At 36.2% G+C, this 22,635-nt stretch overlaps 1 protein-coding gene across 7 annotated transcripts in view; it reads left to right on the top strand.

The window, feature by feature from the left end:
• Positions 1 to 22,635, top strand: part of DGKB (diacylglycerol kinase beta) — a 320,219-nt gene that overhangs the window by 95,249 nt on the left and 202,335 nt on the right. For all 7 annotated transcript variants that reach the window (XM_065627599.1, XM_065627600.1, XM_065627602.1 and 4 more), the window contains 3 exons: positions 83 to 199; positions 3,417 to 3,490; positions 10,739 to 10,813. In XM_065627599.1, the coding sequence (XP_065483671.1) occupies positions 83 to 199; positions 3,417 to 3,490; positions 10,739 to 10,813 (266 nt within the window). The remainder of the gene's footprint in view (positions 1 to 82; positions 200 to 3,416; positions 3,491 to 10,738; positions 10,814 to 22,635) is intronic.

Raw genomic sequence — 22,635 nt, 5'->3', positions numbered from 1 at the left:
GCACAGTCTTGGTTACAACTGTATAGCATTATGTCTTGTGTTAAAATGTTCTATTTTCTCCTTTTCTCTTGTTTTTTTCAAGGAAAGACAGGCAACAGTCAAAAAAGAAAAGACTTGTCCCCAGCAAATGAACAAACTGGGAGAACGGAACAAAATGCAAAGAGCTAATTCTGTCACCGTAGATGGACAAGGTCTTCAGGTGTGATTATTGTTATTTTAATTTTGAGATGCTTGTAGATACGAAGGCAATGATTGAATGTGTAATCTTTAAAGTGAAATATTTCCTATACATTCACTCGGCTACATTTCACTTTTACATATTTAAAAATACAATAGGTATATTTTTTCTATCTATACACGAATCCTGTGTGTGTTTGGTAGGAATCTTATGTGTTTGGTAGGATTTCCTAAGACATTAAGGGGGAGGGAAGACTAGCTCTAAAACACTTATATTGTGGCTTGAAGCTGAATTCGATTGTTTTAATATCTGCTATGCAGCATTGTGTGAATTACATTATAAATCTGAGTCTATGTCTTGATAACTGTTCACTATTCTGATTTGGACCTGTTAATTAATAGCTGGATGGAGTAAACTTCAAGGATGTTGTTTGTCCAGGTGTTTCCAAGTAGAGTATTTGGCACATCAAAATGAAGAGTTGAGAGAAGCAAGATGGTTTCAGTAACAGCGATATTATACTGTGGTATTTGTTTTTCTCTGGTGCATAAATTGGTTTAGAGTAACAGGAATCTATCTTAGCACCAACCATTAAATTTTCAGTCAGCATCAATAATAATAACCTGATCATTGTGAAAGGTGCATGGATCTTGAAGGATACCATAATGGAAGTCTAGAGTCAGTGATATAGTTAGGTTTTTTTCAGTCACGTATTATTTTGGCACTATTTCCACAAAGATGTAAGATTCCATAGATGTAACTGGTAATTCGTGTTAGTATTTTGCCTAAAGATGGTCTGGAGCAAAAATAATTCTGTAGCTGATCAAAATATACTACTCTAATTCTCCTATATCTCGTCAAGGTATGCTACTCTGATTGTAATACTCTAATTTTGCTAGCGTTGTCTCATTTTGACGTGGTCTTCATTGAACAAGAAAAAGGATTTTTGTGACCTTTTTTTGGAACCTTTTTTATTTAGAAAATTGATCATTATGTTATTTACATTTGTTTAGAAGTTTCCAAGATAACATATCAAAGATACCCGGCAAATCTTCATACTGCTCCCTTTAGAACCCTATTTTCAGTATGGGAGAAGCTATATATAATCGGTCCACTACTTTGCTTTTTTTTTTTTTTTTTTTAAGTCACTTATCCAATAACCTCATGGAGATTGCTTTTAAATCATGCTAGATTAAGTCTTGAAAATAGTAATCAATTTAGTAAAAATCTTTATTTGCATGGTTTGTTATATGGAAAGATCTACGTGATCTAGAAAAGTAATTTGGAAAAGCTGAAAGAAATTAATTGAAAGAGAACATATTTTGGAATTGAGTGGAATACAAACTGAATGTTAGATTTTTTTGATGGTCCTAAACCTTCTACTTGTGATAATATGTTTAAGTTTTGCAATAAAATATTTAAAATAGAAATAAGTTCATCAAATAGCTTTTGTTGAGAAAAGCATCAAGACCAAACATTCCTTCCATCAGACAGCAGTGAGCAGATAACTTAGTGGCAGTGGAGATCTGCACGACTTAAAGACTATTAATCATAGTTAAGCACATTCATCTTACTTCTTTCTAGCTAACCAGCTTAATGATCAGGATTATTATTTCTAATTAGAGGAAGTAATAGATCATGTATAACCTTAGGATGAGTCTCATTAATTAACCTGCGTGCTAAGGGATTTCAGTAGGTAGTCCATCTCTGTCACAATGAGCACCATTGGTTTACACTTAGTTCACAGGAACAAACATCGTGGGAATTGGCTAAATAACTAAAATTGATTAAAACAGTAGATAAAAATTAAATATATGACAAACTTCACTATATCCTGCAATTTGATATATGTTTCAACATACAGCACTTTACTGTTAACAGTGTACTGTGCCAGAATGTGATACTGGGTTGGTTTTATCCTAGGCTTAATTCCACCAAGTTTGCTGGAGTTTTTCATTATTTGTTATACAAATCGTTATACAAATATATATTGGAATAGATTTGGATCTGTTTGTGAAGTTAGGGCTGGAGTTGACACACTAGTGCTTAACACTTTCTACTAGAAGAAAAGTGCTTTTAGATGCTTATAGGGTTATATGCCTGTGTCTGTAGGTTACCTGTAAGATTCTTTAGCTATCATGTTTCTTGGGTTCTGGCTTAAATTAAATTTTATGAAATCTGCAGCTGAAAATATTTTGTTATTTAAGTATTATGAGTAAGGATTCGGAGCAAGAGCTTTCAGTGTATCATTTTGAAATTGAAACAGTCTAAGCTTCATCTCTGAAGTTGTTAGTGCCTGACTTTGGAGGTCTAGACTTTGAACTCCTCATATGCTTTTAAACATTTTAGAATTGATATTATATGTGTCTAAAAGTGATAATTTGAAATATGAATTGTCTAGCTTTATGGTTTAAAACCAGATATTAGAGAAAAATAATCTGATGTAAATTTTTTTTATGTTGAAATCTATAGAGCAAAGACAGTGAATACTCACATCTTTTAGTATCTGAAAGTGCAGTCTCTATTACTTTGAAAGGTGTTAGTTTGTAAGGCTGAATACTGATGCGAACGTGTAAAACTTTCCATGCATAAAAGAATTAAAATACATAGTATAATTTGTTGTTCCCTTCAGTATATCCTCCTCTCCATTCTTTTGCTCAGGCTTGTCCTTCTTCCACATTTTCTCCTCTACTTTTTAACGTTTTCCAGCTTTCTAAGGTGTTTAAAGGGACCGATTATTGTTATGTTTGTTGCATTTTAAGAGGTTTGTGATTTCATATAATATCAAATATTCCAGGTTTCTGTCATTAAAAAACTGTCAAATTAAAAATTTCATGTATCTATATTTGATCTTCATAGTGTAGTGTTATTTCTCACTAGAAAAATACAACTTCTTCATAAATTTTTCCATAAGAAATTACTGTCAGAATTAGTTGTGCATTTCTTCCATTTAAAGTTTTCTTCTCTGTTGATGGATGTAACCTATATATATCAATATTTCAATGGAATTATAGGTTAAAATGGCATCGCAGCTGTAAGACAGCTAGCATAAAAAAAAGTCACTTTCAATTTGTGGCAAATTAATGAAGTGAGGATTATTGCAAATTATGGAATTGCTTCCAGCTGGATTACATAGCATAACATAGAGTTTGCATTAAGCTTTTTGTTTTCTGTCTACTATAGGAAAAAATGAATGCAACACACAGCATTAATGAGTGGCTGTGTTATTCCCTTCTTTTAGATCACTCCAGTTCCAGGCACTCATCCACTTTTAGTTTTTGTCAATCCTAAAAGTGGTGGGAAACAAGGAGAAAGGTAAGGTTTATTTTCTCTGTTTTTCCCTCTCTTTCTCTATTCTGATCTCTGTGATATGTTTAAAAATGAACATTAGAAGTTTTTATTTGAAAAGAAACTTGATGTTTTATACTGTTACGCCTCACGTTTGAACATCCCATTGCCCTGTTTAGAAGAAGTACACACTAGCATATAGTTAAAAATTCTGTGGTTAAAAACCAGAATGAGTTCCATACGACAGTTTCATCTCACATCAGAAAAAGTAGCTATATTCAGTGTCTGGGTTTATGTGATTTGCATGAAGGTGTGAATTGCTGTATTTTGCGTTGAAACTTTGAAGTTACAGAGAGTAAAAGAAAACTGTTGTAATAATATACAGAGAGGCCAATTTTAATTGGAAACAGTATTCCATTTTCTAATGTATGACTTGCCTTTCAAAGATTTAGGGAGTTAGACTCCCCAGTCTCTCTGTAAGATTTCCTACAGTGAAGAAACCTTTTGATTTCTGTAGATAGGAAGCATTCTAGCAATCCAGTTAAAGTGTTAAAGTCCAATCACACAAACTTTAAAGACATGCTTAATTTTATATATGTCATTAATTATACTGATTTAAATTCAAAATGCCTAAGTTTATGTTTAAATGTCAGTGTATCAGAGCCAGGATAAAACAGAGGTGAGGAGCGTTCTCTTCCTAATCTGTCCATCAAACTCAGGCAGAAATGCCGAATCAGTTACCTCTGAGCAGATTTTTTTCAGTGTCTACTTCAGAAACACAAGCGCTAACAATGTGGCCCTTTTGGATCATCACATAAATCTCCAAATTTTTATAGCCTAGCTTACCATGTCAATGCTGTAAATTATGCTTCAAGTCTTGACAAGGTTTACGGTCTTTTGGCCAAGATCAGGCTGAAGATGACACCTGTGGATACTGATTTCATGTGAGTACCCAAAAGCACAGAAGGAGGGATCCAATGGGATTCTAAAGCTTGGAACCAAGCAAGTAAACTGCAAGTGGCTCGGCTTTCCCTGCCTCCTCCCCACTGCCTCCATTGGGTCCCTTCCTTAAAACAGTGTCCCTTAAACTGACAAAAGGGAGAAATCCTGCAGAGTAGGTGTTAGGGGAATTCTCAGAGCTGAAGAACATTTAACCAAACCTGCATTTTAAGACCTCTGGGAGAACAGGGTTATCATTTAGGAGCTGATTGTGTAATCCCTGGGCTGGTAATACGTAGATGTCAGCAATGCCAACAATGCTACTTGTGTCAAAGGCAGTTAACAGTCAAAAAGGTTCATTCTAAGCAGTTTCATGAACATGCCTTTGCGATCACAACGAAACAACATGAGCTGTCCTGAGCATACGTTTCAGACACAGCAGTAGTGTGAGGTAGCACTGGTCTTCTGTGCCGTGAGGTGTGTGGTAGGTAATGCACTGGCACTCAGCTTGGCTTTTTTATAGTACCAGAATGAAGTGAGTGGATCAGGGATCCAGTCTGGAATTCTGTAGGCGAGAGGCAGGTTAGAGAGCTGCACTTACGTAGTTAGTTATAACCTAGAAACCATTTAATGAGATGCTGTTTCACAGCTTTCAGTTCCCAGCTGATAATTGGTCTCAAGTGTTACTATCTGAATGGGCTTAATGCGTGAGGGATGTCATATAATGTTAGATATTCTCCGGGGTAAAAGCAAGTTTAAGACCTGATCTCTTTCTCAAGCACCTGTTCCCGTTCATGTATTGCAGTCTGACACTTCCCAGTTTATGTTAATGCAACTGTTGCTGAGACCAAGCAGATCGCAGGAATAATTTGGATTTAAAAAATGAAATCCTTAGACACACTTCATTCACTAACACCATTACCTACGAATCTCATTACACACTGAAGTGTATAGCGTGAGGGCAGCCACCAGCAACTAAGTATAGTGAAGTATGAGAAGCTCTTAAATGGACTTTGCTGCCACACAAAAGAAGATGTTAAATTGCATACTAATGAGTCAAGGTTGCACTCCATATTTCTGTGTTAGGAGGAGCACGTCAAAAGGTTGACTGCTTAGTCATGTAGACATATCTCAAGTCATTCACCAGCAGGAGATAATATCTCGTGGTTAGATCTAAAACTAGATCCAAAAAGGTTTTAAAAAGTCCACATATGGACTGTTTGAGAAGGGATTTGCCCTCTGCTTTTTAGATGTTAATGTTTCATGTCAACACCAGTATCATAATAAAATTATACAATGAGGGTGTTAAGAGCGCATATTAGCTTGAAGATTAAATCTAAGGGATGAAAATATTTTCAGGAAGCAATAATATTCAACTTTTTTACTTTTCCTGGTTTTAATCTGGCTGCTCTGCAGTCAGTAACCAGAAAGAGAAGAACCCCATGTTTCTGCCCACTTCCCACCTTGGTCCAATTTTGTGGCAGTTATATGTTGTGAAAAGTAAAATGACAGGACATTTGAAGATATAAATAGATTTGCAAAATGTAGTTATGGTCAGGCTTTTTGATTATAATGATTTTATAATCTGGTCAGGTATTGAGAGGTTAGGAGTAGAGAATAGGCTGTAATAGAAGTAAGATTTCCACAGCAGGGGAGGAGGCTGGGGGGATGGAACCACAACCTACTAATTTTCGTAGATGAGAATTTCATTATCTTGACTCATTTAGATTTAGGTTATCTTTTACTGAAAGCTGTTCTTCAGTCTTTACTTAGGATTTTCTGTATTTGAGAGATCAAGATGAATGAAGTTATGATTTCAAATTGACTTTCATTGAACACGGAAAGGTTATTGCAGATACTGTCAAGACTCCAGTGTTCCCACAGTTCCCCATATGAGATTTGATGGCTTGCCATATGGTGACCCAGCCCATTTCATTGCCCTCAGACTTGGAGAGAGGAGTGTATGCATCCATCTGACAACCAGTTGAATAAATGCACTCCCCCAGTGATACTCTGTCATTTCCTTTTTTATTTTGCATTTTTTTTCAAATCTCTCAAAGGCAAAGGAAAAGAACTGAGGATCACTTTAAGGTAAAAAAGTTAGGTACTTTAGTTTTGGTTTTCGAATGTTGGAACAGAGCAGTGGTGGGAAACAAATGGATAATGTAGAAAAAGTATATTCAGAACACAAAAATACTCTCTCTGCAACTATATCCTTATTGATACATTTTAAAAATTCAATTTTGTTAGAAACCTAGCGTTTTATAAAATGTGTAGTGACAAACATGTTCTTCTTGAATAGGTTTCTCTTTTAAAAAACAATGCTATGACTTTCAGATATAATTACAAAATAAAAAACTATGAAAACAACCCAGTTATATTTTTTCTCAATTTTTTTCTCAAGACTAATACGTATTGCCCATCACAAGTACATTTACAGCTGTTTGGACTTAAATGGTTTAGTCCAATGGATAATACATACACTTAAAATAAAATAGAACAATATAATTCAATGTTTATTAAGAAGATATTAGCAAATTAGAATTAAAGTTCATGAGTTTAAGTCTTTCACACACCAAAAAATAGATTTTAATTAAGCATGAGATCAGATAGGAGTAAAGTAAACCCACTCAGGTGAATTCCTCAGGCTGTATCAGACTGTAACATGTTTTCAGTGATTATGCATGGAGTGAACAGGTGTCATTGACTTCATCAGAAAAAAAAATGGCAGTACATCCATTTCATACTAGAGCTCACAGTTCTGTATGTTGGCGTTTAATGTCTTCACTAAGCAAGACAACAGCTTTCAGTAATCTCTGAGTAGAATATATGTATATTTAATACATCATTAACAAAATAATTTCTTTCAACAGAAAGCATGTAGAACAAGAATGTAATGCTTCTAAAGACTGTTACTGTTAAGGGTAGTGCTTCTCACGTAAGAGTCCTTCTAAATCGTGCTGTTGTTTTGTCATACTCATTACTTTGTTTTCCACTTCCCCATTTTCCAATTTATTTGCCTGACCAGCAGGTGAGTTTAAACAATTGTTTCCTTGACAAATGTGCGGTTGGATGCACTGGAGATCAGCTTCCGTACACTGACGTTTCCTGCTGACTCCACGTTCAGTGTCTGTGCAGCACAGGCTGATGATATCTTTGACCTTTGTTGTTTTCAAATAACTTTGGTTCGTAGTAGCTCTTCCCTCCTACCCTTTTATTAATCTGGTTTTCTAAGCTTTTATTTAGTATTGAGGCAAAATGTAGAAGCAGTTTCAAATTATCTTTTTCTAATGTTGTATGTCTAGGAGAGAAGCTCACTAGCATTCTTTCACTTTCGGGAAGGAGTCCTTGGCTTCTTTCTTCTCTGCTGTTAGGGTTAAATTAAGCCTATCCTGGTCACGTCTTGAATAGTCACCTCCTAAATGCCTGAAGATGCATCCCCTAGTTGGCACAAGGCACTGGTATGGCCAACTTCTTCCCCAGTGTAGTTAACTTTACTGCCAGTTTTGAAGTGCCACTGGGTTTCTGTCTGTCTTTTCTCTTTCTAAACTAATGCTCTTATGAGTTCAGAAGACAGCTTAGTCTGATTCAGCTGAAGGTGCACTCAAGAGTATTTTCTTCAGCAGCAGAGCTGTTTAAAGATGATCCCAGCCCTCTTGGACACTCCTGCTGTGATTTTTCTGCCTCCTCAGTTGTGCTACTGCAGCAGTTTTGAGATTCATACGAGATCACAGGCATGATTTAAGTGAAGGGAAATAATGACAATAGAGCAACCTTCTGAGGATTTGTATTTCAAATTGGATCATCTTAGTTTTCCAGATCACAGAACAACCCTGCAAACAGGTACAGATGCGTGGGGAACTGTTTGTTGAAAAACTGTGTCGTGGGGTAGGAACCAGCTGGAGGTGGTGCTGACAGGTGGTAGTTTCATGAACTGGCTTTGTTCATGAGATTGCACTTCATCATAAAAAACTGTCTTTTGGGGCATTAATCATAGAATACCAGGTTGGAAGGGACCTCAAGGATCGTATGATCCAACCCTTCTTGGTGAAACCATGGTCTAGACAACCTGGCCCAGCACCCTGTCCAGCTGTGCTGCCCCATGGCTTTGTCTGCACGAATTTCCAGTCACAAGGAAGCCATGTCCAATTCCTGCCTTACATGCAGAAGCAAGACGTTCAGAGGCACATCAGTGTCAGTGAGCTGTTGGTACTGTAGATATAAAAGTGGAGGACTAAACTACTGTCTATTTCCTCCTCTTGCGTGTGTCATGCTGTTATGTCTAGTTACAGGTCAGCGTGAAGGCAGGCATTTGTAGACACTGTCTTCCTCTTTGGAGTGGAAATGAACCATCAAGTTATGAAGTTCACACAGACTAGCATACATAAATATGTTATAATAACTTAAATCATGATGTGTCATTTGCAGTGAGTCATTACAGTGTGATTATCTGATATTGATATTCGACTAGTACCTATGAATGGCATGCATTGAATCAAGTACGATTCAATCTAATCTCTTCATTATTGCAGGTGGACTTCTGGGTTTTAGTTAGAGATACCTAGCTCCCGCTTTATTAAGAAGGCTTTTATGGCATTTCACTTATACCTGACAACGGTATCATGAGTGTAGATAATGGGTAGGATGTTTTCTAGTGCCAAACTTTTAGGCAAATAACTCTTAAGCCTTTGAGACTTCGTAACAATATATGACTTTCTTGTGGTCAGCTACACAAATTGAATTATCTGCACCTTTGACCAGGTTAAATCCTATATGTTGCTGGGAAGCAACTTACACGTTACTAACTAGAAAATCAAAAATAAGGTCCTTTTACATTGGTAAGATGCTGCAAATCAAATGGAAATATAGTGTGTTGTAAATCCACTGTCAAATGTCTGATTTAGTCATCATTACAACCACTGACAGTGATGTGTGCATACTTGCAAAGTGAAACCAGTCGTTTCACAATGACTTTTACTGTCAGGAATGGCATCATGAAGAGCTTGCGTGAGCATGTTTGAATACAATGCTTTATGAGGAACCTGATACCACTGAATAGTTGAGAAGTTAACAAAATGTTCCAATTTGGCAATTTTAGTGATAATTTTATTTTTTCTGTATTCTGTATTCTTACACCCTTATCTTCCACGTAGCCTGATAAATTATGCATTACAATTAAGAAAAAAAAAAATCTCTCAGTGTGCTTATGAATTGTGTCTGGACATTTTTATTTACCTGAATTTGAAAACGTGGACATCTTAACTTAAAATTTAGCTATTATTGTGCTTCTATTCTATTTAAGGCAGTAAAAAGAAATGAAGAGTTATTTCAGTGGAAAAAATAAGTGCTTTCTTAAAAACGTTAAAATATTAATTAGCTTGAAGACATAAACATTAAAATTAAAAGCAAGAAACAGAGGTTTATAATTCAAACTATTGTCATAGATCTCAGGTATATATTTATTCATTCTGAGCTCCAACGCCTTCATGTACTGACTTGTTTCTATATAAAATGAAGCAGGTACCACAGTGTAGTTAATGTAGGAAATTACATTTTTAATATTTGTAACGAAAAAACAAAATGTTTGTCTTACTTTTAGGGCAAGTAACCTCAAATTTATAAAGTTGCAGGTTTTGAGATATTCTGCCATTTGAAGAAATATTTGCTGGGGGTGGGACAGAGAATGAGATCCTTTATGGAGTAATATAATCATTTTCATGCTGCATCAATAAATCGGGTCCTGTTATTCAGATAATTTAACTATATGCGTAATTTAAGTAAAACAATGGTTTTGAATCTTTTTCATTTTCTTCCCATTCAAGTATAATCCAAAGGAGATGTAGCTGACAACAGATTTGCTTTCTCAGAATGTTTTTCAGCCTGTGGGGACATTTTTGGTGGGTGGCAAAGCCGATTTGCTTTTTCAATTAATTATACTTGTAATTTTGTGTTAGCAATAAATTTCAGGAATAAATCTTTGCTTTACCATGGGGTTACTTTAATAGGAACCAATGTGCTCTTCCAGATTCTTTTTTAACTTTTCTTGTGTCATTATTCCTCCTTACCCCACTTTTATTTTCTGTTTATATGCAGCATTTGAATTATGGATAGCTTGTAGCACTTCTGTCTCAATTTTATGCCCACAATACTCTGTATGTATGAATTATAATTGCTGTGTTCAAATATTTGACTTTTTGTATAAATGAGATCCTGCAATTCAAAAATTATAGTATGTGTTAAACTCTTTAATTCTTTCATTGATAGCTTTAAAATAACCAACAAAACAAAAGAAAAATGCAAGTAAATATTTTCTCCTTGTCTCTTTTACTCCTTCAGAATTTATAGAAAATTTCAGTACCTTTTAAATCCTCGTCAAGTTTATAGTCTTTCTGGAAATGGACCAATGCCAGGGTAAGTCTACAGTTAATATTATTACCAGGAACTCATTTAATAAAATGCTACATAATCACATGAACAGCCTCAGGCACATACAGGATATTTTGAATATATCAACACTACAGACCTCTGACTGGCTGCAGAAATTTACAGGTGTCATTTGTTTACATGTAGTAGTACAACAACGTATCATATGTTTTACTTGTAACCATGCAGTACTCTCTAAGAACTGTGTGATAAATTTCTTTCTGTTCACAGCTTTTACTGCTATATCAGCCACCCAAGTTCATGCAGGGGTTACTTCCGTTACAAATATCAAGCAGCCTCAAAGACTGACCCGCAAGACAAACATTTCTTTTACATAAACACATATGAGCACGTACTTACGTGTCTGTGTAATATATATAGTGTACATATATATATATTCTTAACGCATGTCAGATATACAAAGTGTTGTTTCAAATTAGCGTGGCTGTGTGCTCCTTATCAATTCTGTGATCGTGGCGGGGTAGTGGACAGAAAATGACTGGACAGGCTTGATTATGCTGGCAATGACTTTTTACGGGGACTGAAGTGTTCTGTGAACCCGGCTGTGTTGTAGCCACTCCCCTAACATGCTGCTTCCCTGCATTTTGCATTCATGTGAAGACAGGAGAATTGCAAATTTTTCCAAATTCCAAATTTTTCCAACTGAAACTCTCTCCTTTTTAAGTAGTGGGTACTTTGGTAGAAGAAAACAGGCAGACGAGCACTGAACATCTGGTCTGTGTATCATTTTGTATGTATTGGATGTTATTTAGTTATGTCACTGATAACATGAAATTTTACGTCAGTGAGAAGAGTGGCAGAAAGATACTAGGAGATATATATTCACTGACATGAAATTTACACTGTTGTTTGAATACTTCTTTTTTCTTAATCTCGGGAGTCTTTATTTGTTTAGACCATTTTTTCTTTTAAGTTGGAGGAAAATAAGATGAAGGTGCGAATGTACATGGCTTATGCCTTGCAAAGTTGTATTTCAGTTATCAGATATATTACTGGAAAGAGTATGCTCTGAGAGTTTCTGCCAGTACTGCTGGTTTTCACGCGAAACACACAGGAAACTTTTCTCTATTACAACCATTCTACAACTGTCCGTTTATTTATTGTGTTACTTAGGATGTGTATAGCATTGATGAAAGTGAAAAACTGAACGGGCCCAATCCTTCTTGAAGTTTAGAGTCTCAGGATATATTGTATAGAGTAGCTAACATGCCACCTGCAGAACAGTACAAAACCCCCTCAAAAAACTGAAATAATGACATACATGATTTATTTCCTGCCTGTAATTTTATCCTGTACCTGAATGTTAGTGCTATTTTATTTCCCAAATTATATTTGTTGTTTGTGTTTTGTTATGCTAGTCTTGACACATATGGAAAATTTAAGTAATCTTAGTCCAAAGAGTAGAAAAATTGCAGAAACTTAGCTCAGGAATTTATAAAAAAATTTACCTGAGACAAAACTAGTAACCAATATTGTTTTGTATACGTTATAATAGAAATGCCATGCTGGAGATTGAGATGATGACTTAAAATAACTGAAATGTTTGTGTTCAAATATACCATATTTCATTGAACTTTTAAAAAACCCAACCAACCAACCAACCAAAACAAAACCAAAAAACTAAGAAAAAGTAGGACCCCACTTACTGACTGCATTTCTGTCAGTTAATGACTTCTAGTTTTCATGAATCTCGTAATGTAAAGGAAAATGTATTTTAAGGCAGAAGCACAAGAGGGCAGTGTTAAGTTCAAACTGAAACCCTGCACTGAAGCGATTTAAACTTTAGTCTTTTGAACCAGGACAGTGTTTTTTAGAAAATATTTTCAATTTCTCTTCCTATTAGGAATCGAAATAGTTTAACTTCAGAGTCACTTTGAAGAAATTTCTAATTAATTTTCAAACACACACTTTATTCTATTAAGCTTGTTTTGGGATATTTTTTATTCATTCCACAGAAATGAATAAACCTAAATTTCCAGTTTATCTCCTGCCATCACTTCTTGCCCCTGGCAATACTATGTAGACTGCATATAATTTGTCCCTGAAGCGAGCAGTTGAATAAACTATGTATTTCACTTACCAGTCCTTGTTTCCCTTTCTGCAAAGGCTGAATTGCCTCATAAAACCTGCCCATCCATCCATCTGTCCACTCACTCATCCATCTCTATAATGCCAGCTATACTAGATTGTCAATCAAAGTGTTACATTTATGTAATATTGTCATGTGTGTCATTTAGATTGACATGGAACAGAGTGGGGGATTGTACGGCACAGAGAAAAACAAAAGTGCATTCTTTGTGCAAGTTACTGTTATTGAGTGGAAAGGGATAAAGATAATGTATATTTGTTTTAAAGCATTTATGATTATTGTAATACATTTTAATCGAGTCTGTTTTGTGATTTTTTAAAAAAAAAATTATTTTGAATACTAATATCCATCATATTTATTCAAATTATAGAATGTTTGTAGTATTAGGGGAGAATTTGCCTGGTTTTGGTAGGGCCAAACTGTCTGCTTTAGCCCACATGTTAATGTTTTTAGTTTATGATGGTATTTTTCTCCTGGGCTGCTGTCATCAAACAAGAAGATAATATTCGCAAGTTTTCTAACTTGACATCCAAACATATGTGGCTAACATGAATTAATATTTCCAATTCATTTCTGTCAAAAATCTTAGAGTCTCTTATTCAGACAACAGGGAGAAAGACAAGAGAAACTATGACACCAGTAAAATCTTAGGTCTTTGGAGGACTGTGAAACTTCTGTATAAATAAAGAAGTCAACAGCTCAATCACTTCTTCCTCTTCGGTGGGATAACCATATTCTTTCAAGGAAATATGTTGGAATAAAGGGCTCCTTAGCAGACCTGAGCTGTAATAGGGTTAAAAAAATCTTTGTTCAGAGGAGGAAGGGCCACTACTGTAGTCTTATATTTGAATTTCTTTGAAAACTATGAATAATACATTTCATTTTCCCTTTCTGTCCTCTCCCTTTAAAAAAGAAGAAAAACCAGCAACAACGAAAAAGCGCACAACCTGTGCCCACATTTTGTAATATCAGTAATTGTGCATTTTTTTCTAAACATGCTGGCTCGTAGCAGGTCAACAGAAAAATATTTTGAACAAGTTGAATTTTAGTATTGCTATCTGAATGTGCAGTTACTCAAGAGGATGTGTCACCTACTTTCATAATAGATGGGATGGTCCTTGGAGAACTGCAGGGACAGTAACAAAGACGTTTCTTGTAGCTTCTTAGCATGCCTAAGCTAAGGTTTTCAGAGCTGTTTATGTCAAGACTTGTGTACATAATCTATATAAAAATATGTACGTGGTGCAAATAAATCGCATGGCAGTTACTCTCTGCAATTGATTCCATTCCAACAATGGAAAATGACCTGCTGAGACGCCTGAAAATCAAGGAACTCTCAGCCAAAGGGCAACAGTATGCTTGAAACACAGGTATAATAATTAATGGTTTAGACATTCTTACTTTGGGAGTAGAGAGATACGGGTGAGCTGGAGAAACTGTGTAAGCTCTGCAGCTGAACACAGGCATAAAAGGTACTGTGCAGTTATAGACTGCCAAAGTTAACAAAGTGACGTGAAAATTGCCAGGCTTACACGTTGTGTAATTTTTGCCTAGCACCTGTGTTTTCAGCTTTGAAAAGAGTTTCCCTGTTTGGTTGTTACATCTCTATAGGAGTCTTCTACTTCTGACAACAACTGTTATTGTGGATTTAATGATCTTGAAGAATCTGAAATTCAGTTATTGTTCACTTCACAGAGAGGTAAATAATAGCTGGATGAATAGCAGTCGAGCCACAGACACACATGACTCTGTAGAGAGGTCACTGTTTCACAAAGGCTTTGTCCTTCTAAAAAGGGTCTCATTCTCTTAAGTCTATTATTTAAAATGTCTAATTTATGTTATTTTTATACTCTATAATAGAAATTATATCCACAAAAGTTGTATTTCTTTCTAACTCTCTTAAGCATTTAATTTAGAGACCATGTATTTTTAAAAATTCTATCCGCAAGTTTACCTCAACAGGCCCGTTAAATTCTGTCCACTTAAAAGATGTCCAAGACAGCCAAACTGAATCCCTACAGCTTACTCTGTAATCTGCAGCACGTGGGCCTTTATAACTTCACAAAGCAATAGGCCTTTTTTGAAAATTACACTATTTTCCCTTATTATTGGAATTGATTGCTAGAGCATTTCTTTACTGTGGGACATTTGGAATATACAGAGTATTCTGGGAAGGCATATACACCAAGAATATTTTAGAAGATAATAACTGCATAGTTATATTCACCTGAACAAAACCTTGAATCTCGTCCATTTTTATTTAGAAGAATTACATTTTTGCCAAAGAAGGGCAAAGCAAGCCATGGTGAGTTGATTTTACTCTAATGATTAAAGTTACAGTTGTGCACCATAAAGCAGTAGTACTTAGAACACAGTAAGTCTTCAGATGTGAAACTTAAACCTTGAGTTAAAGATATATTTTAAACAGCTATTTAACAATATCTTTACTTGTATGACATCTGTGGTGTTTGCTGCATACGTATCACAATCTTTAAGTATTGTAAATATCAGTGATTTCCGCTCTTATCTCAGTCTAGACTTCCAAAGTTGTGAGACAGATATATTCACCTCTCTCTTAATCATTGTAATTGTTCAGTAGTGAGTTTGCCACACACAGCCTTTGCAAATCTTAGGAAAACTTAGATGCACAGGAGCAGGCTGTCCCCGTGTACCAGAAGATGAGCCAGCAGGGAAGAAGGCCGGCCTGGCTTGAATAGAGAGCTTCGGTTGGATCTCCGGAATAAAAGGAGAATTTATAACCTTTGGACGAAGGGGAAGACTACTCAAGAGGACTACAAGGATGCTGTGAAGTTATGCAGGGAGAAAATTAGAAAAGCCAAAGCCCAAGTAGATCTGAGCCTGGCTATTGCTGTAAAAGGGAAGAAAAATTGTTTCTATAAATACATCAACAACAAATGGAGGGCTAAGGAGAATCTCTGTCCTCTGGTGGGTGTTGGTGGGCGTAGAGGGAAACATAGTGACAAAGGATGAAGGAAGGGCTGAGGTACTAAACGCCTCTTTGCCTCAGTCTTTAAATCTAAGACCAGTTGTACTCCAGGTACCCAGCCCTCTGAGCCAGAAGACAGGGACAGGGAAGCAGAATGAAGCCCCAATAATCCAAGGAGAAATGGCTGGCAACCTGCTACAGAAGACACACATAAGTCTACGGGGCCAGATGAGATCATCCAAGAGTACTGACGGAGCTGGCCGAGGTCATCACCGAGCCACTTCCAATTATTTATCAGCAGTCCTGGCTGACCAGGGAGCTCCCAGTTGACTGGAAGTTGGCAAATGTGACACCCATCTGCAAGAAGGGCCGAAGGAGGACCCGGGGAACTACAGGCCTGTCAGTCTGACCTCAGTGCCTGGGAAGGTCATGGAACAGATCATCTTGAGTGCTATCACGTAGCACATATGAGACAACAAATTAATCAGGCCCAGTCAGCATGGGTTTGTGAAAGGCAGGTCCTGTTTGACCAACCTGATCTCCTTCTATGACAAGGTGACCTGCTTAGTGGGTGAGGGAAAGGCTGTGGGTATTGTCTACTTAGACTTCAGTAAAGCTTTGACACTGTTTCCCACAGCATTCTCCTGGAGAAACTGGCTATACATGGCTTGAATGGATGTACTCTTCACAGGGTAATAAACTGGCCGGATGGCCCTGCCCAAAGAGTTGTGGTGAACACAGTCAAATCCAGTTGGCGGCCAGTCATGAGTGGTGTTCCCCAGGGCTCAGCACTGGAGTCAGTTCTGTTTTATCTCTTTATCAATGATGTGGACAAGGGGATCGAGTGTACCCTCAGTAAGTTTGCGGACAACACCAAGTTGGGTGGGAGTGTTGATCTGCTGGAGGGCACTAAGGCCATACAGAGGGATCTGGACCAGCTGGATCAATGGGCCAAGGCCGATCATATGAGGTTTAACAAGGCCACATGCCAGGTCCTGCACTTGTGTCACAACAACCGCAGGCAGCGCTACAGGCTTGGGGAAGAGTGGCTGGAAAGCTGCTTGGCAGAAGAGGACTTGGGGATGTTGGTCGACTGCCGGCTGAACATGAGCCGGCAGTGTGCCCAAAAAGGCCAATAGCATCCTGGCGTGCAAGAAGAATAGTGTGGCCAGCAGGACAAGCGAAGTGATCATGCTACTGTACTTGGCACTGGAGAGGCCGCACCTCAAATACTGTGTTAAGTTTTGGGCCCCTCACTACAAGAAAGACATTTGAGTGGTGGAGCATGTCCAAGGAATGCAAAGAAGCTGGTGAAGGATCTAGAGCACAGGTCTCATGAGGAGTGGCTGAGGAATCTGGAGCTGTTTAGCCTATAGAAACGGAAGCTGAGGAGAGACCTTATCACTCTCTACAACTACCTGAAAGGAGGTTGTAGCATGGGGGGTGTTGGTCTCTTCTCCCAAGTAGCAAGTAATAGGACAAGAGGAAATGCCCTCAAGTTGCACCAGGGAAGGTTCAGATTGGATATTGGGAATTTTTTTTTTTTCACAGAAAGCATTGTAAAGCAGTAGAACAGGCTGCCAGGGAGAGTGGTTGAGTTGCTGTCCCTGGAGGTGTTTAAAAGATGTATAGATGAGGCTCTTAGGGACATGGTTTAGTGTTAGGTTATGGTTGAATTTTATGATTTTGCGGGTGTCTTCCAACCAAAATGATTCTATGATTTGTGTGAAATCCATTTTAAAAGCCTCTGGCTCATCCTTTAGCTTGCTTACTAGTTTGGTCTTCTCGCATTCTTGAACTGGTTCTCTTTTTCAGTCACCCCAAGATAATCTTTTGGCTGTCACAGTTAAGTTACTTCTGAATGTATAACATCCAGCATCTTTACCCACTACCCAGCATATATTGATTCACTCTTCCCACAAATGCTTCTGTATGTCTTCTTGTGATTGCATACATCTCTCTCAAATCTGCAAGGCTGCTATCCATCTTGTGGGAATTATGCAGATAAAGCAAATTTCATTCTTGCAGGGATCATAGGTTTGGTGCTAATCATTATTGTTTAGTACCTGTATGAGAATGATTTGGGGCCATCTACTGACACTAATGCTATATTGAAAAATAAGTTGGGATACATCTTAAGCAGTAGTTAAGGAAAACTTAAGTTTTGGTTGGACAGGGCTCTGAGCGATAAGATCAAATGAAAAATGTCCCTCCTCATGGCAGGTGGGTCAAACTAGATGATCTTTAAAGGTCTCTTCCAACCTAAACCATTATATGATTCTATGATATTAATGTTATTTTTGAGTGTGAAGCATACCATATGGACCATTGTTTTCAGTGTTGTGTACCTGACAGTTAAACGTCCCCTATGTTCATGGGGTCCCTCAATATCCAATGTGATCACAGACTGAAGGACTGGGGTTTTTGTTTACTAAATGTGTTGTCATGGAGTTTTTTTGCAAGCCTTTGATTTTAAGTTGGCAGCTGCCTTTAGATAAGCAATATTTTCAGCTGCCGTATATGCATCTACCAGTTAACTTTTTCACATTAAAATGTTATTCCAGGAGGGGAATATATTGCCTCTTGCAATGAGAAACTGAATTTATTGAAACTTTTTTTATTAGAGTGATTTACTGAAATTACTGTTATGTGAGTAGTGTCATTACAGTGTACAGAAAAGTGTAACTCAGAGTTGTAATGAGGTTGAGTTGTATACATTGTCCAGTTACATGGCCAGCTCAGCCTGACAGTCTAGAAGAGGAAAAACTGGTTTTAGTTTTCAGTCATAGGCTCAAGTAAATAACCATTTGTCAAGGAATATATTTGCTTAGTAAAATGACTACAATGAGGTCATTACAATAAAGGCGTAAACATTGCAACAATGCAGTTGCTTTGTCTTTGAACTTGATGCTTTCTTCTGGACAGTTAGTTTAAGAAGAATCAGCAGTGAGTTGGACATCTAAATTAGTGAAATTACTAGATTAAACTCAGCATTGTGAATCCACTAGTGGACAGAGTTTCTAAATGATAGGATTCACCTGGAAGTGTGAGGTATCTATCGGATCGGTCCTGTATCAACATAAATCTGTTAATGAAGATTTAACAGGCTGTAATTTGCTTCGAATTCATAATATTTAGGGTGAACGTTTGTCTTTCATTCACTTCCGTTCGCACACAGCATAAATTCTGTTCTGATATGCAAATGTTATACGAGTGAACTTGTAATTGTCAAACTGATAAGTTACACATGCCATTCAAGAAATTTTGTATAATATTACTGTATTTTATTTCTGCCACATTTTATGAATTAATGATTTTACATATTTTTTGGTTCAGTATTATTGTCCCAATACCTTTAAGGCCAGCATACTTTATTACTGCAAATATAGAAGTTTTGAAATGTAAGTCATAACAAATAACTTTTAGTACAGTATCTCTGTAGATCATAATACAGAGCTTCTGATGTCTTGCAGCTGATTACAATTAAATGCAAGTATAGTAATTGGCAAAGTTCATGTACTTTGTATAATAAATACTGTCTGAGAAGCTATGAGGCAAAAGTATTTGCAAATTTTACTAATCATCTCTTTCTAAGTAATTCTCCTTTTCCAAAAACTGAATCCAAATTACTCAGGGATAACTGTAAAAGCTTCTGAGGAAAAACATGCGTTTAAGCCACAAGAGCTGAATTAGCTCTAATGCCGTGTAGAGTATTTAAGAGAAAATTTCTCTAATGTAGACAGATATTATGTTTCCTTTTTTTGCACTTTTATCTTCTCTGCAGTGTGGAAATTTACCAAATTAAATAGTATTTTTCTATCCACTGGTAATTTGCAATGCACCTCACATTTAGCTGATGCCTATCCTGAGATACCTGTATCAGTGGATTATTTTTTGCTTGGGCACCTTGACAGTTTTAATTTTTGCTTCCACTGTAAGTGAAAAGAACTGGCTGAACAATGTCGCACAGTGCTGTTGTTATGCCACCTTGTGTGGCTGGGTGCCTGAGATCTCAATGTAGTGCACTGCTTCTGGGCATGAGGGAAAAAGTCACGTGCAGGCACCCCAACGGAAAGCATTCCAGCTTCTGTTTTAAAATACTTTGAGCAGGACTAGATTTCCTAAAACCATACTATAAGAGTAAGGGATGGAGTGGAGTGCGTGTTATCTGTGCATAAATCGATTAAATGGATGATTTGACAGCAAACAGTTAAGTCCTGTATTGTTGGTGGGTTTTTTCATAGTTTCTCTGCATTTCTATGGATTTGATGAGATGATAACAAGAAACTGAATTAGAGTAGTATAGGTAATTGAAAGAGTTGCCATGTTTCAGGTAGAAATTACTAATTTATCAGCAGAAACTCAATAATTGTTTGTGTGTGTGATCCTTGTGTCTGACAAAATAAAATTAAAATAGGTTGGTATCAGACACCTTGAGTAGCTTGTTTTACTTCCAGCAGATAGGAAACCAGATTAGTGAAGACTAAAACAGGTCAATATACAAGGGAACTATCGAGATGAAGATCTCTATTGATAGGTTTTCCAGTTCAGTCTTATGACTGAGCCCATTTACTATGTTCACAGTTGACTACAGACTAAGAAGAATGTGTATGCTTATGAAATTTATTGAAAGTGGAAAGTTGGAAGACGTCGTAAAAAAAGGGAAGCTGCATTTTAATGATACAAGAACTTGATCATCAGGCAAGAATTAGATGATCTTGTCAATTTTGATGATGGAAATACAATTGAATGTAATAATCTCTTGTAATCCAAATTTAGGGATTGGTTGTATTGACCTTTCTCAGTAGAAAGAAAAAATGGTTAACTTTCCAGAATCATCTAATAATTCACCTAGCAAATATCCTGCCCTTTTAAGGCCTTAGTGTGCAGCCATACATTTTTGTTCTCTTCCTGTGGATCATTACAGTTGTGCCTTTTCATCTTTTATTCCCAAATGTATCAAGATTTTGTTTGTCCTGTGGTAGAAGGTGGTAATAGAAGTTCTGCTGATCTTTCTTGTTGCCTTTTCGCCAGTGACTGAAGAATAGGTATAACTTGGATTACAGACTGTACCAGCCTAATGTTCTTATGTACCATTCCAGCTCTGCTGACTTCTGTTAAGTGATGTAGGAAAGCTTTTTACTATAATGTATACAAAAATAAAATCTATATAAAAGAATGTCTACCTATTCTAATGTCCACAAATAAGAGGGGAAATTTTGTTAGCGGCAATATTTTTCTTAATTGAAAAAAGTCAAAATTATGTGTTGTTGTTTAAATAATTCTGTGTGAATTGTAGTACAAATTATTTGATACAAATAAAATACATGTTTTGAAGTATCATTTACATGTTTCTCATAATCTGTTTATTATCTCTCAAGGTCGTTGACATAATTTTTGTAAAGATTATTGATATAATGAACACCTATCCTTAATGTCATACTTGTCATAAGATTCTTATCTGCATTGTGCTGTGTAAAAAGTAATTGTCTAAATTGTTTAGTAATAATAGTAATAATTTGTTAAAAAGTAGAGATAAAACTTTTGAGGAATAAACCCATTGTAAGTACTGGTTTATATTTTTGTGTTATTTGATTATTATTATATATACTTCGAATACTTGTAAAATTTTATAAATCAGTTCAAGAAAATAAGACTACATTTTCTGTTGTGGTCCTTTGCCTTAGTCTGACAGTGCACAAAGCCTTTACAATTACTTCCATTTTTTAAATTTCCATTTCAAACCACTTTCTAGTCCAACTTTTTTTTTTCCAAACCATATAAAATGTTCTGTGGCTAAGAGGTAACAGGTGCTATTAAAACACTAATTGACTAAAGCTGTCTTCATAGGCAATACTTACGCTTTACCTTCAGTCCTATTAAGAAATCCGTCAAGTTGTTTCTTTACAATTATAACGCTTACTGAGTTTGAATGGAACCTTATACATAGAAAATCGTGTTCCCTTACCAACTCTTAATGTAGGCTGCACATTCTAATTCAGTGAATGAGATTTATTTACATATATAATTATATAGCTATATTTAATTTTATAAATTAATTTGATTTTATAAATATTTATATTTGTTATAGTGTATTTATATACACTATCTTCATATATGCAAATATACAATGTATGGTACATTATACTTTATGCATTTTTGTGTGATATATTTATATAATCTATGTATCATTTTAATATTTAAATTTATAAAAAGAAAAAGTCATATGAACTTAATGCTATACTATGAAAATGTTTGGAAAATTCATTGTGTATGAATATAAAATGCTCCAGGGGAAATATGAATGAAGCTTATTGAGAAATTTTTTTTGACAATATGGTTTTGTCACATTCTTCAATCCCCCACTTTCTTGGAAAGTTACACTTTTTTGATGAAGACTTACTATACAGTCAAAACAAAATTAATTTTCGATATGGTGAGGATACTTGCTTATAAAAAGGGAGATGGAGGTTTAGGTCTATGTTCTCACTATCTGGATTAATGCTAGCATCAACCCTGGACTTTTGGTGTTGGTTTTTGTTTGTTTGTTTTTTCCAGGCTTTCTTTTGACATCCGTTACATGTGGTGGAAATGCTTAAATATTTATAGAAGTTAGTACCCTGCCATCACTTCTGGACTATAATTCAAATTTAAATTAATCTGAAATACGCTTAGTACTGGAAGCAATATAATTAGATCTGCTAACATTCTACAGCCCCAGCCCATTGGGTCAGAGTGGGAATGCGGGTGATG

Source organism: Caloenas nicobarica, chromosome 2 (assembly GCF_036013445.1).
Source record: "Caloenas nicobarica isolate bCalNic1 chromosome 2, bCalNic1.hap1, whole genome shotgun sequence".
Taxonomy (NCBI): domain Eukaryota; kingdom Metazoa; phylum Chordata; class Aves; order Columbiformes; family Columbidae; genus Caloenas; species Caloenas nicobarica.
This window is presented reverse-complemented; position numbering and strand designations above follow the sequence as displayed.